Below are 17,697 nucleotides of genomic sequence, written 5' to 3' on the forward strand. Positions count from 1 at the left end.
CATGTGTTTCATGAAATAAATGCTATGCTTTCTCAGGATTAACACCCAGAAAACTATATATTTAAACACAGTAATCTCCCAAAGTTAAAATCAAATCTATTTCTAGACAAAACAGAATCTCTAACTGTTCCTTCACACATATACATACAACCCCAAAAGCCAGACTGACATTACTCAGTTATTTTAACTGTACAATTATATGTGCCATGTGTATTCTTATATAGTCATTCAATTTTTAAACTATTCAGGGATATTTTTTAAGTAAATTTACTGACGCTTTAAGTTTACAGCTCAAGATGACAGCAAACTTTTGGTTTCTCTGACTTCTGCCCACGTTCTCCAAATTGTTTTGAAGGATCCCTTAAGTAAATATACATAGTTTGCCATTCCAGCCATATTCCTCTTCCCTTTGGCATTTTTACCCCCGAATCATCAACTCTACATCTGTATTGAATACTTAGGTAGTGAACACAATGATCATTTGTTAAATGAATGAAATAATAGGAATAACTTTATTTAATGACACTAAACGATTTTAATTTCAAGTACTATATTTTTACCTAATGATTAATGTCCATATAGCCACAATAAATATAATGGTAACTCACAAATGATTCAGAGGGCATAAAAATTTTGGTGTGGTAAGGGATTAGACCTAGAAATTTTCAATCCTATTATCCAATAGTTTGCAGGTAACATTTGTAGACAATTGAATTTTAAAGTCTATTCAAAAGTTAAAGAAAAATTCCTATTCCCTAGATAACCAACTGTTCTCTAATAAAAATATTACATAATACAAACATGGGCACTTCAAAATTGATTTTTCCCAATCCCTTGCATTTCAAATTTTTATTGTATTAAACTGATACTTTCTCAAAAACAGATAACCCTTAATTATGACAGTTTCACAATTTAAAAAAGTCAACTGTCAGCCAGTAACATATAGATAGATATGTTAAGTCTCCCAAAATCAGAAGCCAGCAAATTTTGAAACAAATGAAAATTAAAAATTCTTACGTACTTAAAATGACAAAAATTAAATTTGGCAAAAGTAATGACTTTTATTTACAAATACATGTATCAAGATTACAATAGAAACACTAGTGAAACCATCTGAACAAAAGCAATGATTTATTGGTAATGGCATTAAAGGAAACATTGACAGTCTCTGGCTAGGGTCAAGCAATTATCCAGGAGCCGAAGATAAAGTGAAGATCCATTGTGATTGCAATAAGTTCTTTCCAGTGTATTCTGTATCTTAATGGCTTTCTCCTTTCTTACCAACTACCTAGAAAGAAAGAAAAGTAACTTTAAATCCATAAATTGATTTGGAAACATGCATTTTCAAAACACAGACAAAACAATCCACCCAAATTAGCATAAATTTTTACCACAGCATCTTTTTGGCATGCAATCTATCTTCAGTGATAGAATAAATTGTGACCCCCAACTGACAAAGAATAAATGGAACACCATGCAGGATTTTTCTGGCTTTCCACACAGTTTCCCAAGCAAGGTTGATGATTTAGATAAGTTAACAAAACAAAAAGCTCTTATGAGTACAACAAAACATATCTTCCATACTACTAAAAAAAATTTTAATTAAGTGCCTATTGAAAAAAGTTATATTAGCGGTATGTTAAATCCATCTTTTTATGCCATTGACATTTTTCTAAATTTCCTCTACAGTGTATAGACATGCAATAAAAAGACTATCAAACAAACTAATTTTTACAGGAAGAGATGCTATTTTCCTTAATGCATACTGTTTTCTACTAGATTTAGTTCTTTTCTTTTGGATTTGGCATACTGGCTCCAATAAATATAAAAAGTTCAAAAAATGTAAGTAAAAGCTTGTTTCTGCCAAAAGATCTACAAATCTATTTTGACATTAAAATATAAAATTTACATCCCAATCACACTTAGTGCTAAAAGTCTACAATCAAATAAACTGCATTTTAATAGAACTAGGTGAATATAAAATGCACTGTAATTTACCATTTATATAGTCTCTCCTGACAATAGCAGTTATTTTCTATCCTACAATATTCATGTCAACTCTCCAACATACAGGATATCCCAAAAATCTTAGTGAAGCTTTAAGCTATCAAACTTTAGCTCTATTATTTCTTGTTACGTTAATCTTTAATAGCTTAAAACTGCACAAAAACTTTTGGAACATGTTGTATATAACAAATCTAGAAGGTAAAAAAAGTTCAGAATGTCATCCATTGGTTCAAAGGTCACTTACAAGGTCTATCTTACAAGATAGACCAGATGGATCTCTAAGAGCCCTCCTGGCTCTAGCATTTCTATTCTAAATTCTAAATAGAATACTAAATAAAGTATTCTAAATGCATATTTTTCTCTTACCCAGGGGCAATTATTCTAGTTATTAACAAAACTAACACATCAAGAAACTATCAAAATACTAATAGTAGCACATAGAGTTTTAAGAATAGGAAATGGGAAAAGAAGTAAAGAATATTTAAGAACTACTAGGGACAGTGAGAGAGATTCAACTGTATTCAGAAGTCTATTTAAGGAGATGATTACAAGCATTTATTGTTTACTATATTACTGGGTAACAAATACAACAATAAGCTTTTGGATTAAGCAACGCCACCCCCACCAAACAACAAAACAAACACCTCCCCTTACTAATATATTAAATAGTAAAATGTTAGCAGATGTGTAACAGTGAAGATACAAATCTGCATACTGGTTTCACAGGATGATACCTCTCAACTTGCCAATGTGTATTCTCTGTAAAAAAAAGAAATTAAGCATACCAGTACATTTAGATTTCCCACCCCCAAGCCCTAAGGGTTTTTTCCCCTTTCTTCTCTGAGCCCATACTTCAATTTCACTGACTAATAGCATCTGGTATATATCAATACTAGATGCTAAAAATTTCATTTTTTAGAAAATTCCAACAGTCTTTGACTTTACTATTAGTCCTACCCTATATCTGGCCCTGAGCTATTTGTTATGTAAGAGACACAGTATATCTTTACTCTAAGTTTTTTAAGTTTAAAATAAACACAAGTTAAATAAAAAACAAATAAGAAACAACTATTTTTAGGAAAGCCTTCTAATCAGGGTACAAAATCAATCAGAAATGAGATACTTGTTTTTCTCTTCACTCTTCTATCCCTTTCATAGTCTACCTAAAAACATTTTGTGAGTACCAAAGAATCTGAAAATGCTATTATGGGTTAAGCAATATTTAATATGCTAAATGAAATCAACTAAAGAATATATGATACACTAAAACAAAAACTAAAGCAGCCTTCAGGTCTAATTATCTTATATCACATTAATTTAGCAAATATAAAAATTAGCTAGATTTGTAATTTGAAGTGCAACTTCTTAAAAATTCTTTATGAAATTAAGTATAAAACAGCAGAAAATTAAAAATTAACAGAAAGCAGTGTAAGACAGATGATATGATAAATAAATAAAAGCACTTAGTTGTAAAGAAAACAAAATTAATAGCCCAAGTGAGAGAAATGACTAAGGTGGGAACTGAAGAGAGAAGGTTGGTGTATTATAGATACAAGAAGGCTGATCCAGATGATAGGAGCTGTAGAGAAGGCTCTTGCACCAGCAATGGTGATATTGTGGAAAGGGTGAGAGCAGACAGGTGCTAGATGAGCAGAGAAGCAAGGAGGGGAGTAGAGTGGGACAAGATCAATCTTTATATTACTTCATTTAAAAAAATCTTCTGTGTTTTTAGTTCATTTGAGTTGGATTAATCAGCTGAAAAATAAACAAACAGAAGTGTTACAAAAATAGCTGGTAAATGTGAGTGGCCAATTTAGAGAATAAGGGAAAGTATAGTTTCATTACAGTAATAAAAACTTGCTTGGCTTTTTATACGAGTAATCATTTCCACACATGAATAGACAGAAGCAGCTACATTTTTGCTCATCTTGAAATGCCTTTTTGCTCATTTAAACTATAATTTTTGAGTTTAAGAAAAAGTAGCAAGACAAAGCAACCTACATAAACAGCATATTTTAGTACCAAAAATCCCTACTCTCAATTCCCCAGATTTTAGATTGCAAGCTTGTCATACTATTTAACATTGGAGATTATGTATTTTTTCCCTTCAAGTTAAAATTCATAAAATGATCTCTCTTGGATACATTTTAAAAAGTACAATTTGTAATCAATAGTGGTAATTTTAGCCACTTAATTTCAAACAATTCTTATGTCACCTGAAAAAAAAAATCGCATGATGGCATGTGGGAATTGAAGAGGAAAAAACATTTTAGGAGAAAAAAAATTGTTCACATTCCATTGTGCACGCTTTAGCATTGCTGGAACTTTTACTCTCAAAAATATGTTAATAATACAAAAGCCTCATCCCAATCCCCAAAAAATTAAAGCTAGAAAACTCTATTTTCTGCTTTTCAGCAGTGTCATAACAATGAAAAAAAACCACTATTTAGTTCACTATACACATCAAATATTTTTTTACTATCCTGAAAAAAACTCCACCCAAGTTAATTTTAACTTAACTTGAAAAAAATCTTATAGGCCGTTTAAATGTGGACTAAGTAATAAGCATGTAAAAACAAAAGAATGTTATACTTCTAGCCCCATCAGGGAGTCTCATCCTTTCCCGATTCTGTGATTTTGCTAGTGCCATTTATATTAATTTATAAAAGCCCATGGGACTGTGGCTTCTTGTTTGGTGCTTTTTAAGTATACAAATATTTGCTGAATGAATGACATAGCCTTCCTCCTATCACAACTAATAAGACTTGGCTGAAGTCCCATTACTTTGCCATAAAGGCTTTCTGGAGAATTTTTTCTTTTCTCAACTTTATAGCACTGTCTCTATACCAATCATATAGTACCTCTATGACATTTCTTTTATTATCATTGGTTGGGTTACTTTCCAAATCTGTAATTTAATTTTCCAAATATTTACACCTTTGCCTTCGTAAATAGACAAATTCTTTAGTTAACAGGAATGCTTTAGATTTCATTGAGTAAATGTCTACTTTTTCATAACAAAATTCATTTTAATGCATAAGTGATTCTTTGACTATAAAAGTCAACTGTCAATTCTAAAGAAAAACTCAAAGCAAATGTCATAAAATCCCTACTTTCCAAGCGACTTTTGCGAAAATCTTTACTATAAACAAAATAAGTGACTATAGTAAAAAAAGAAGAAAAAATATGTAATATTTAGTAAGTTTAAATAGGTCATCAATTCATACCCACTCAACACTATCCTAAAAGAATAGGAATGGAGAGGCAAAACATAAGAAAAATGTTTGAAGAGTATAAAATAACTTTAATAATAGCATTAAACAAACAAGCTAATGAGATGACTGTAGCAAATTTCTAAAATTAATAGGCACACAAGTCAAGGATAGTGTACTTGTAACATGTTATTGGCCAACTTGAAGGAGGTAAAGGAAGAGAATAATATTGAGGTAGCAAACAAAAATAAAGACGACTAGACTAGATGTGAAGGATAATGAAAGTAAATATATAAAGACCATGGAGATATGGCAAATATCCAAGTAGAACAAGTATGGATAGATGAGAGATGAAAAGGTAAAAGGTATATATGACATTTATATGTGAAATCAACCATTAGTGTAAATTGTGATGACTGATGTATGGGAATAGAGTGAGAAAATTAGAAACATAAATGTGCCTTTTATAGGGTTATTAATAACCTGCAAAGACACTATAAGCAAGAACTTTGGTGGAATGGGGGACATTGTAGTACTCCAAAGTATAGCTAAAGCTCATTTAAACAAAGTGCCATTTGACTTATATACAACCAGCCAAATGAAAACTGTTTTTATTGTTCACATCAAAATCCCAAGGCTACAGTTTTTTAAGCCTTCATTTGGTTCAACATATCTAGATATACAGTTATAAATAGTTTGAAATGGTAATATGATTCTGGAAAGTTAATCATGCTTTGTACTATGAAAATACGTGGGGATTTGATCATAGACTTGTAGATGCATTCAGCCCAAATCTCTTTTTTCAGATAATGAAAGTGATGCCCAGGCAGGATAAGTAAGTTGTCTTGAAGCAGGGCTGAAATTTTAATCCAAACCCTCTGACTCCAAATTTAGCACTCTTTCCAGTATTCCATGGCTAGCCAACTATACCCAGCTAAGATATTTATTGTTTTCAGTTTATTGAAACATGTGATTTAATAAATCATTTACAGAAAAGGAACTGAGCATCCCCCAACTATTTGGCCTTCTCACCTCTATTCTTTGGAACTAACCTTCAAGGCTCTGCTCAGCTAAGCTCACATTCTTTCCAGACAACTTTGCTGATTCCTGGTTATTAGTGTATCCCCAGTCCATTCCATCCCATTCCATCCCATCCCACCCCATCCCTAGTTACTCTGAATTTATTTTGTATATTCCCTCAATACTTATTTGTGAACAAATAATACCCCTCATAGGGAGTAATTCTAATGTTTCTATTTGAAATGCCACTTTCCAGTGATGACCAAGTTCCATGATTCTAGAGACCCAAGTTTGAAGTGCTTACTAACCTACTACTATTAATAACAAATAGTTTTCTTAAGATGAAGTGATGTGTGCTCCAGAGAGGATGTCACTCCTAGAAAAAACTTCTATTAAAGAATGAAGTTCTAGGATCCCAAAGCTTTCAAATATATTTTATGAGTTCTTATTAAGTCAATTAATAAAAATATAAGTTGTCCTTTTACATATGGAATAAATAATGCAACCTCTGAAAATTAATTGTAAAAGTTTCATCTTGTAAAATGCTCTGAGTCCATTCTTCTTTTGGAAATTCAGTATTTCTGCACAATAAATTCCTCAAACTGCTACATGTTTAAGATACATCTTGAAATAGAACAATAATAAAAATCTCTGTACCACTGCAACTTTTAAGATCTTCATTACAGGGAGGGCAGCTGGGAAGCTCAGTGGATTGACAACCAGGCCCGGAGGCAGGAGGTCCTGGGTTCAAATCTGTCCTCAGACACTTCCTAGTTGTGTGACCCTGGGCAAGTCACTTGACCCCCATTGCTTAGCCCTTACCACTCTTCTGCCTTGGAATCAATACCTTGTATTGATTCTAAGATGGAAGGTAAAATTTAACTAAAAAAAGAAAGATGTTCATTATAACCAGGTGCTACCCCTTGGCAGTCAAGTATTCCATTTATTCCAGTTTTTTTAAGCTCCAAGTGCTAGCAACATTAATGTCAGCCACCTTTATATCATTAACCCTGTAACTTGTCTAAAGTAACATTAGTAAATACCTAGCATAGCAAGAATTAGATATTAAAGATAACAGCTACCAAATACAGTACAGTGCCTTTTAGTTGATGAGACAATGCATCTTATCTGATTATATAACTTTAGTTCTTATGTAGAAATTCCAATTTTATTTTTTAATTCCCCTAAAAATTTATTTAATTAATTAATTTGGGATATTTTGCCATGGTTACATGATTCATGTTCTTTCCCTCCCCCTTCCTGTAGCTAATGAGCATTTCAACTGGGTTTTACATGTATCACTGATCAAGACCTATCTCTATATTATTAATATTTGCACTAGAGTGATCATTTAGAGTTTACATCCCCAATCATATCCCCATCAACCCATGTGATCAAGGAAATGTTTTTCTTCTGCGTAGAAATTCCAATTTTTAATTGTTCCAGCATAGAAGACCTGATTGTATCTCTTTAAAGTAACAAATTAATTGCGCACATATTTTCTCTAAAGAAAGACTAATTCTTTAGGCTCTATGTTTCTTCTGCGAAATTATTACTTAAAGAAAACTTACTCGTTTGAAGTCATTCATATTTGTTGCTTGAACTGGAGTACCAATAAATGTAAAATATGAAACTCTTGTTGTCTCTTCTTCACCTTGATTGGACTGAACAAATAACTAAAATAAAGAAAGAGGTTTTTGATACCTACATTTAACCAATGAATTTCTGATAATATACAATAAGTTGTTAGGTTTTTTTTTTCATTTTCTAAATAATTTCTTTGAGGTTACATCTAAATCGCATTACAATTATAAAATCAAATGATGTTAAAGAAAAAAATGAAATTTAAAGAATGCGTTCCTATCACCATACTTTTCAAGGGTCTCCTTGTGTCATGACTTTTATTCATGTAGTTCTTATAGTCCCCACTCTGACTCACTAAGAGCTGACATAGATAGCTAGATATACATAAAACCCCCAATAACAAAGGCTTATACCTTAATAAAAGAAAATAATTGTTGATAGAATGACAGAATTTGATGCCATCAGAACACGTTTTAGAAAGGTTCGTTTAGAATTTAAACTCCTTGAAGGCAGGGGTCATTTTCATTTTTGTGTTTGTATCCACAGCACCTAACACAGTGCCTTAAAAATTACTGTTCAATCACTTTAGCCTTAGCCTTGTATATAATAGGTGCTTAAATGTTGTTGAACTTAACTGATTAAAAATGTAACTCTTAGATGCCTCAGAAGGGATGCCAGATCTTCTAACTCTATAAATTTGAATTAGGCTAAATTAGGTTACCTGATATTAAAATTCTTTACTATCTTTAGAAAAAAATTAATTAAAACTAGTATGTTCAATAATAAGGCAAGATGAGTCTTATTTTTAATTTTAGTATATTTTTCTCACTTTGTACCAGGAAGCTTATGTCCCAACAGGCAAAAATAGCCAGAAAAGTGCAGAAGTCAGAGTACTCATAAGTGCAGCCATTGAAGACTTCTTCCATATACTCTCCAACTCCCTCCAACTACAAATCATCTAACACCCATACACAGTATTAAGTAGAAAGATAACTAATTGGAAATCTCGTTTTAAAGAACCATGAGGATAACTTTCTACTGTGGGCAAGAACATAATCACACATAGAATTTAGAGTTTAAAAAGACCTTAGAGAAAAGTTCAACTGCTATAAAATATAGGACCTGCTTTCTCTTGAAAGGTACAATATTTAAATTTTTTATTTTCCTTAGTTTAACTGTTGAATGATTCCAACTCCTGCTTTTTTGGATTCACCTGATGCACAGTAAATTTTGGTACAGCCCCTTATTTTTAATCTGTGTATGTCTGTTTTTTAGATGTTTCTAAAAGTAAGCAACTAATTGTGAGGTCTTTTTTTCTTATCCAATCTATTTTCATTATTTTTGAATTATTTAATCTATTCATGTTTAAAATGATAAGCATTAAGGTTATATTTTATCCATTTGTTTCTAATATTATTTTTTCCTCAATTTTAAAATTTCCTATTCCTTTTTAGAGTCAGGACTTGGTCCCATTAATTAATTCTTAATCTACTTTAAAGTAACCCAATTCCCACAGGCTCTTATTTACTCTCATTCTCTAGTTCTTTCTTTTATCTAGTTATCTATTTTTTTCTTACTAACTATAAAGTACTATAAAATGTTTTCCTCAAAACACTCCTAATGTTACTCATATTTTATAGATAACAAAAACTAAAGCTCAAGCAGATTTCCTTTGGTGATTTGCCCTGGTGACTAGAAAGTGAGAGTAGTAGTAGAAGTAATAATAAGAACTAGCATTCACAAAGGGTCTACTATGTGTCAAGAACATTCTAAAATTCTACTAAGCACTTCCTATTTGACCCTCACAACAACCCTAGTAGAGAGATGCTCTTATTCCTATTTTACAGTTGATGAAACAAGAGGCAAATAGAATTTAAGTGACTTGCCCAAGGTCATACAGCTAATTAGTGCCTGAGATCAGATTTCAATTCTAATCTTCCTGACTATAGAACTAAAACTCTATCTGCTATACCACCCAGCTGCCTATATAGTATGTGTATTAAGCCCAGGATTTTTTTCCCACTCTTTTTAAAGTCTATTAGTTTCAAAGCTTTTTCTGCAATACTGTTGATAAGCAATCATCCAGGAATGAGAAGGAATATCTGCACATCTCTAAATAGTTGTAATTGTTTAAATTTTACAACAATCTCTGTAATTTTTATCTTCCAGTCCTAATTCCGCCCTCTACAGTTACATAGAAGTTTTAAAGAATTAAAAATATTTTAAAAGTAATTTACTTTTTAAAACGTTGATCCAAGTTACACCAACATTGTTGACATGTATTTTATGAGACCTCAAAATAGGATGATTTTCCCCCCAACAAGTATGCCTACATCTCTGAGGGTAGGTGAAGAATTCACAAATTTATGAGAGAAAAATTAAATTAGTCTAGTATATATAGATTGGAAGGCTAAATGAGAATGGCTAGTTACAATGATTTTAGAATCATTATAATTTAAAAATTAACTGTCATTAACAAATCTTTTCTATGCTTTCATGAAATATTACTTACAGTTACACTGTTAACATTTTGGAATTTTACATAACGAAGTTGGACAATACCATCTTCTTTAATATCATCTTGTGTTAGTTCCAGGGCTTGAGTTGGTTCACTTCTTTCTGCCTCTTCAAAATCCATAGATCGGGGTAGATTGATAAAGATTTTTATATATTTAGGACCCTGACCTGCAAAAAAAAAAAAGGAAAACTTTAAAACGTCTGGATCAGAAAGTTTTAGGGAAACCTTTATATAGTTTCCTAATATTCAATATTTATTTAAAGATTTAAAAAGTGATATAAGTAGGGGCCTACAAGCAAAAAGGCCTCAAAATTAAAACTGAGATGACTAAAGATACCAAATTTCATTTTAGAGATTTGAAACCATATTTTTAATGTGAAATTAATATTAATAACTCACTCTAACTCTTGGGGCATACTACCTGAGAGCTAATTCAACACTTATTTTATAGATGAGGAAACGAAGGCCTAGTGAAATAAAATGAAATATCCCAGATCCCAACAACAAGTTTTCTATAGCATTTTTTTTGTTTTCGTGTTTTAAATTTGTAAACTAATTTCAAATTGTACAGTTTGAGAGACAAAATATCTGAAAAGACAGAGGAAAATATAAGTGACATTAGGAGTATAACTTGAAACCCAAATGGCTTTTTTTTAAAGTCACCAAGCTAACTCTTCAGAATTAAGAAACTGTTCAAAAAAAGGTTGATACTTTCTATAATAGTCAAAGTTACCTTTCTTTGCTCATAACTTTAATATCTGATAATCTCAAAACAAGTGATATCTTGTTAATGCAAAGTCTTATATATGAACTAACTAGTTACCTAATCTATTACAAGACAGAAATTGCCATACTTATTAAAGAAATATAAATTTAGGCCTATTTGGAATCTTGAGACGTTCACTTCACTGCCAAGAGGGTTTCAAATCATCAAGGGGGATGAAAACTTTCCATCAAAGGCTCCAAAAAACCCCTCCTACAAACTTTATGCCTTGAATGCAGTTTAAAAAATAACTCATAGACTTCTCCATTAGAGACAATGCAATGTCCCTGAACAATCTGCAGAGATCTAGGAGAAAAACACTATCCACAAGCAGAAGATAAACTGTGAGAGTAAAAACACCGAAGAAAAGCAACTGCTTGACTACAGGGGTGGAGGGGATATGACTGAGGAGAAACTCTAATTAAACACTCTAGAGCAAATACCAACAACACGGAAATAGGTTCGAGTCAAGAACACATGTGATACCCAGTGGAATCATGCTCCGGCTATGGGAGAGGTGGTTGGAGGGGTGGGGGGGAGGAAAAGAAAATGATTTTTGTTTCCAACGAATAATGTTTGGAAATGACCAAATAAAATAATGTTAAAAAAAAATAACTCATAGTCAAGTTTAAACTTATTTCCTTTGTAATGCCCAATTTTAAAATTTTTTATTTTTTTAAAAGAAAATGCTACTTTCCTATAAACAGATCGATCCAAATTCATCATAAACTCCCATAACTAACTACTTGTTATCAAATTGATTACTTCATAATTTCAAGTGAAAAATAAAACTTTGTTCATTCAACATTCATTTAGAATGCATACTACCTGCAGAGCACTGTGTTAGGCAATGGGAAGTTCAAAAAGGATTAGCTTAACAACAGTCTCTTGATATCATGAACCTTCAATTTTTTATAAGTTTCTCATGAACTCTTAAAACAATGAAACCTGATTTCAACACTTAACAATCTATCAAGATTTTATAACAACATGAAATCAAGAACATAAAGTTTATTTTTAGATTGAACCAATTTTTGTCCACTTCAGCTAAAGTAGATGCACTACTCCAATGGATTTAAAGTAAATACTAGAATTCTGAATGCAAAATTAAGTTTATGTAGTGATTAGTAAATAGTACCCAACAGTTCATGTCATTAAAATGGTCGAACACTCCTCACCTCCATGTAATTCTTCTTAGTCAAAACAAAAAACTGAATTAACTATTAAAAAAAAATTTTTAATGACAATCAATAGAAGGGCTATATTTTACTCACCATTATCTGGCCCTTGAAATTTCATGGAATAAAGCTTAACAGGTTGATTGAAAGCCACAGTAATAAGCAACTGTGAAGAAAATAAATGTTTCATCATCACAACAAGTATGAGTAGAGTGAATGGGAAAAAAATCTAGCATTTCAATTCATATAAAAGATCAAAAACTGGCAGAAAAAATATACTAGAGGTATATATACTCTAACATTAAAAATCTCATTGCCCAAAATAGGTTGGAAATGAGAAATGCAAAATAAAACAATTCTAGTGGCCCAGTGGATGATGCTTCAGGCCTGGAGATGGAAGTTCCTGGGTTCAAATAGGATCTCAGATACCACCTAGCTATGTGGCCCTGGGCAAGTCATGTAACTCCAATCACCTGGCATTTACTGCTTTTCTGCCATGGAAATGATATTTAGTATCACATCTAAGACATAAGATAAGGGTTTAAAATAAAATAAAGCAATGCATTTTTCATCTCATAAGAGAGAATAAAATATGGAAATAGTCCATAATGCAAACAATGTAGAAAGACAAGCACATTTATGTTATTAATGGAACTGGGTATTAACTATTTTTTAAAATATTTTGATATTGCACAAGAAAAATGTCTCAAATGTTCAAAAGGTCAAAGCTGGGGGCAGCTGGGTGGTATAGTGACCTTGGCAAGTCAGTTAACATTCATTGCCTAGCCCTCACCACTCTTCTGCCTTGGAATCAAAACACACTATGATTCTAAAGTGGAAGGTAAGGAAGGGTTTAAAAAAAAAAAGGTCGAAGTTAAAGGAGAAATCCCAAACATACTAAAATATATTCACAGAATGACTTCTTGTAGTCACAAAAAACAAAAATAAAAATGAGATATATGCACAAAAATTGGGGAATGGAAAAACAAATTATAGCATATGAATATAAAAGAATATATCTCACCATAGGAAAATATGAATATTGAAATATGAGAAATCCTTTGTAAAAACTGCATATTGAAGCAAGCAAGTTCAGGAAAATAATACACGGTAACAATGTTATGAGGCAGTTAAACTTTAACTGTACCAATCTCTTAGATGAAAAACTAGTGATGAAACATTTACCACTACTTTTAGAACTGAGGTTGGGGGAGAAGTCTTTGGAACAGTCATTGTAGCATTTGGTTTCCCTTATAAGTTTGAAGGTTGGCACCATGAGTGAAGGAGAAATGATAGAAATAAAAACAATAGATAACAAGAAAAGTTGTTTTTTTTAATGGTTCAATGAAGCAAGTTGTTTCAGTTCTTCCCAGGGTTAATATTTCTCTTCCCCAGTTATTATATTAAACCCCAAAGAAAAGGCGTTCACTCAGAGGTGGGAAGAAAGGAATAAGAAACACCGAGTACTGTGAAGATTAAAAATTAACTCTCCCCTGATTGTGAAGATTAAAATTGTAACCCCTGCCTATTTTTAGATTCAATCACCAAAAATGTAAATACCCTACTTAAAAGTTGAGCATAAAGATCTGCCCATTTATAGATCTAATCACCAGAAGTGTAAACATCCTATTTAATCATTGAGTGGGAGGTCTGGGACCCACGTTGTGCAATAGTGGGTAACGAATCAGAATTAAACTAACTGCCCCTGGACAGTCTTAAAGCAAAGCTTCAACTGTGATTGGTAGACTTAAAATTAGGGGAAGACACAGGAAGTGATGTACAAGAAGCATTTTTAAAAAGAGCTGTCACTTCCTGAGAAAGACAATTCTTCATTCTTTGGAGTGGATGCTGGACCACAGACCCTGTTCCTGGTGAGGCTGTTCTAAAATCTCTTCCTTTGAACTGACACATGGTGAGTGAAAAGCTGATTTTCTGAATAAACTAACCTTAGGAGAGACTTATCTCTTGAGACAGACTTCCCCAGGTCCTTGGCTTTGCCAAGGCCTAAGGACTAACTCTCCCTGCTGGGTTGCCAGGAGTAAGTGCTTAGGCTAGATATCTTACCCTATCCTCTCTCTGATTTTCTTATTTCACTCTTTCTACATTTTGTAAATACATCTCTTTGGAATAAATTAAATTCCTGGTGACCAAACTCTTAAATAATGCAGTCCAACCTTTATATAAATAACCCCTTTTTCACATTACAATATTCTCAAACAAGAGTACAAATCCTTTGGGCTTTAAGCCCAATTGTGCAAAGTCAGTGATGCAACTTAGTGAGAAAATAATACTATTCGATAAATTTTGTGTCAGAATGTCTGGAGTTGCTGTTGGTCGTGAGTTTGGTTTTAAAGAATCCATGATTCATTGAATCTATTAAAAAAAAAAGGCAAAATATTTATGGTACTACAGATTTCATGTTATGAAAATTGAATATCGTCTGAAATCAGTGTTTACAGGATTTTTAAAAACGGAAATGTTAGTACAAAAAGTCACAGAATTTTAGGGAATTACTAGTGAGAAAAATGTTTAATGTGATCAATTTTATTTCATGCACTGCATATTAAGGATTATTTCATGGCTTTGTGAGGAAAAGTATATGTTATCAGAATTAAAATTTTATTATAAAGAACTGTATGCAGAAGTGTATTTTTAGCAACATCTAAATTACACTTGAGATCACTGTTTTTAGTAGTTGTGGGAACCTAGCACCCTATTTCCCACAGATTCAATGTATCACCATTCACTTTTTTGACTTTTACACTAGTTTCTAGGAATGTTATTCCCCTAAGTTAGCGATTGGTTGTATATGTACTGGAAAACTATTTTGTAGAAAGATGAAGGATATATTTTTTGGAAAAACTGCAAAGATTTGAATGAATTGATTTAAAATAAAATAAGCAGAACCAAGAGAACAAGTTACACTCTAACAATGTAAAAATGAACAATTTAAGACTAAAAGAATTCAGTTCAATGAGGGATGAACCATGATTCTAGGAGACATAAATGAGGTGATAAAGTAAACATATAGAATGACATACATATTTTTTTGGATATAGTCAAATAAGGGAATTTATTTTTGTTTGATATTTATTGTAAGGACTTAGTTTTCTTTGTCTTCTTTGGGGTGGGCAGGAAGGGCAAATAACAAATGCTTGTTAATTAGGTGAAAAAGTCCTACTTTGTAAAATTGAACCTTTAATAGAAAAGAGGACTTTCCTAATGAAAAAACCAGAGCTAAATATGAAATTTGAAATATAAACACAAGATTTTAGAGAAAACAGAAAGATGCATTTATTTGAATAACTATGGGGAAGGAAGCCAAGATAATAGCTTGGTAGCAGTAAAAGCCAAAACAACTCTTTCCTTCCAAACCAATCTTTAAAAAGTGCTTCAAAACAACAGGAATCAAAACCCAACAGCAAGACAGTCAGGGGGCTTACTCACTGAATACAATTTGAAAGGTAGGCAGAGAGTAGATTTTCATGGGCTAAGGGGGAAACAGAAACAAAACTACATTCAGAGGAATGCTGACCAACCCGACATACACTTACTAGGTTCTGCGATTGGACTAACCTTGGGATCCCAGCATTGGGGCTACACTAGTAAAAGAGCATCTTAGACCCATCCCTTTAAGTCCCAGACCCTGGCAGCAATCTGCAGTGAAGCCCAGGAGCCTATCAGGCTGGGTCCTTTCAAGTCTCCTCTACAGTTGAAGACTTAGTCCTAGGGCAAATTAGTTTGCAGTGCCCAATCCTAAAAGCAGTAGAGACAGAATTAGCAAGCAGCTTGCAGAATTCCTGGTCCACAGGTTAAAAAAAAAAAGGAGCAAAAACAAAAAACATGTAACCCATGAAAACTTCTATAGGGAAAAAGAACAAACAGCAGAACACCAACAGGGGGTGGTGAAATCCAGGCTACTATTAGCAAAATATTTAAAAAAAGAAAAGAAATTGGTCTCAAGCTCTGGAAGAACTCAAAAAAGAATTCAAAAATCAAGTAAGATGGGTTCAGGAAAAATGTGAAAAAGAAATTAATAATGCAAAATGAAAATAACAATTTAAAAATCAAAATTGGTCAACTGGAAAAAAAGGTACAAAAATCCAATGAAGAAAAAAGTTTGTTAAAAAACAGAACTAACCTACTGGAAAAAGAGGCAAAAAAAAGCCAATGAATAAGAGTGCCATGAAAAGAATTGACCAAATAGAAAAGGAGAATCAAAAGGTCATAAAAGAAATTCAATCTATAAAAATTAGAATTGGGCAAATAGAAAGCTAATAATTTCATGAGACATCAAGAAATAAAGCAAAAGCAAAAGAATGAAAAAATAGAAGAAAATATGAATATCACACTGAAAAAAACAACTGACCTAGAAAATAGATCCAGGAGAGACAAAATTTAAGAATTATTGGACTACCTCAAATTCATGACAAATAAAAACAAAAAACTTAATCATATTACAAGAAATTATCCAAGAAAACTGCCCTGACATGCTTGAATAACAGGGTAAAACAGAAATTGAAAGAAGCCACAAATAGCTTCCTGCAATAAATCCCCAAATGACAACTCCCAAGAATGTTATAGTCAAGTTCAAAATCTCCCAGGCCAAGAAGAAAATATTGCAAATAGCCAGAAATAAACAGCTCAAATATCATGGGAACCCCAGTCAGGATTACACAGGATCTAGGAGGTTCCACACTGAAGGACCAGAACCCTTAGAATATGATATTCCAGAAGGGAAGGGAACTTGGGTTTACAACCAAGAATTTCTTACCTATCAAAGCTGACTATATTCTTTCAGGGGAAAGTATGGTCATTTAATAAAACAGAAGATTTCTAAGCATTCCCAAAGAATAACTAGAAGCTATATGAATGTGCTAAATTTTAATGAAGAAGTACAAATATCTTTTTGGAATCTTAATATCTTCTAGGGGTACTGTAGGAATTAAGAAAAACAAAGGTCTTGGAAGTGAATGGACTCTCTTCTGAAGATTTTAAAAGGGGAAAGAAGAGATGGCAAAAGGAACATGCAATGTAGAAAGGAGGAAGAAAGTGGAATATGTAATTTCTTACAACTAGGATAAGGTTAAGAGTAAACAAACAAAAAAGGGAATGGGAGTGCATAGAAGAAATCAGATGAATTTCACTCTTATCTGAAACAAAGGAGGGCTGAATACAAACAAAACATTGATCCTTAGCTGTATAACTAAATCAAACAAAGAGGAATGGGAGAGTTGAGTTTAAAAAGGAGGATAATACCAGGAAGGGAATAGTCACAAGCAAAATAAACTTCCAGATCCTTAAAGGTATTCAGGGAATGAAAGAAGTGGAAATTGGAAGGGAAGGGCAAAGAAACAGAATCTAAGGAAGTGCCTATCAATTGGGAACTGCCTTTCAAATTGTGGTATATAAATG

General features: G+C 32.4%; 1 protein-coding gene across 4 annotated transcripts in view; it reads right to left on the reverse strand.

Moving 5' to 3' along the window:
* Positions 1-480: 480 nt before the first annotated feature.
* The window catches only part of TXNL1 (thioredoxin like 1), a 47,750-nt gene continuing 30,533 nt past the window's right edge, over positions 481-17,697 (reverse strand). The window contains exons 5-9 of one of the 4 annotated variants that reach the window (XM_007487539.3): positions 12,379-12,448; positions 10,336-10,508; positions 7,811-7,915; positions 2,742-2,766; positions 481-1,288 (exon numbers count right to left, since the gene is read on the reverse strand). In XM_007487539.3, the coding sequence (XP_007487601.1) occupies positions 1,278-1,288; positions 2,742-2,766; positions 7,811-7,915; positions 10,336-10,508; positions 12,379-12,448 (384 nt within the window). In that variant the 3' untranslated portion in view covers positions 481-1,277. Of the gene's footprint in view, positions 3,763-7,810; positions 7,916-10,335; positions 10,509-12,378; positions 12,449-17,697 lie in introns of all 4 variants that reach the window. The other 3 variants (XM_007487538.3, XM_007487540.3, XM_001366609.5) reach the window with 3 other exon arrangements.

This window comes from Monodelphis domestica, chromosome 3 (genome assembly GCF_027887165.1).
Source record: "Monodelphis domestica isolate mMonDom1 chromosome 3, mMonDom1.pri, whole genome shotgun sequence".
NCBI lineage: Eukaryota > Metazoa > Chordata > Mammalia > Didelphimorphia > Didelphidae > Monodelphis > Monodelphis domestica.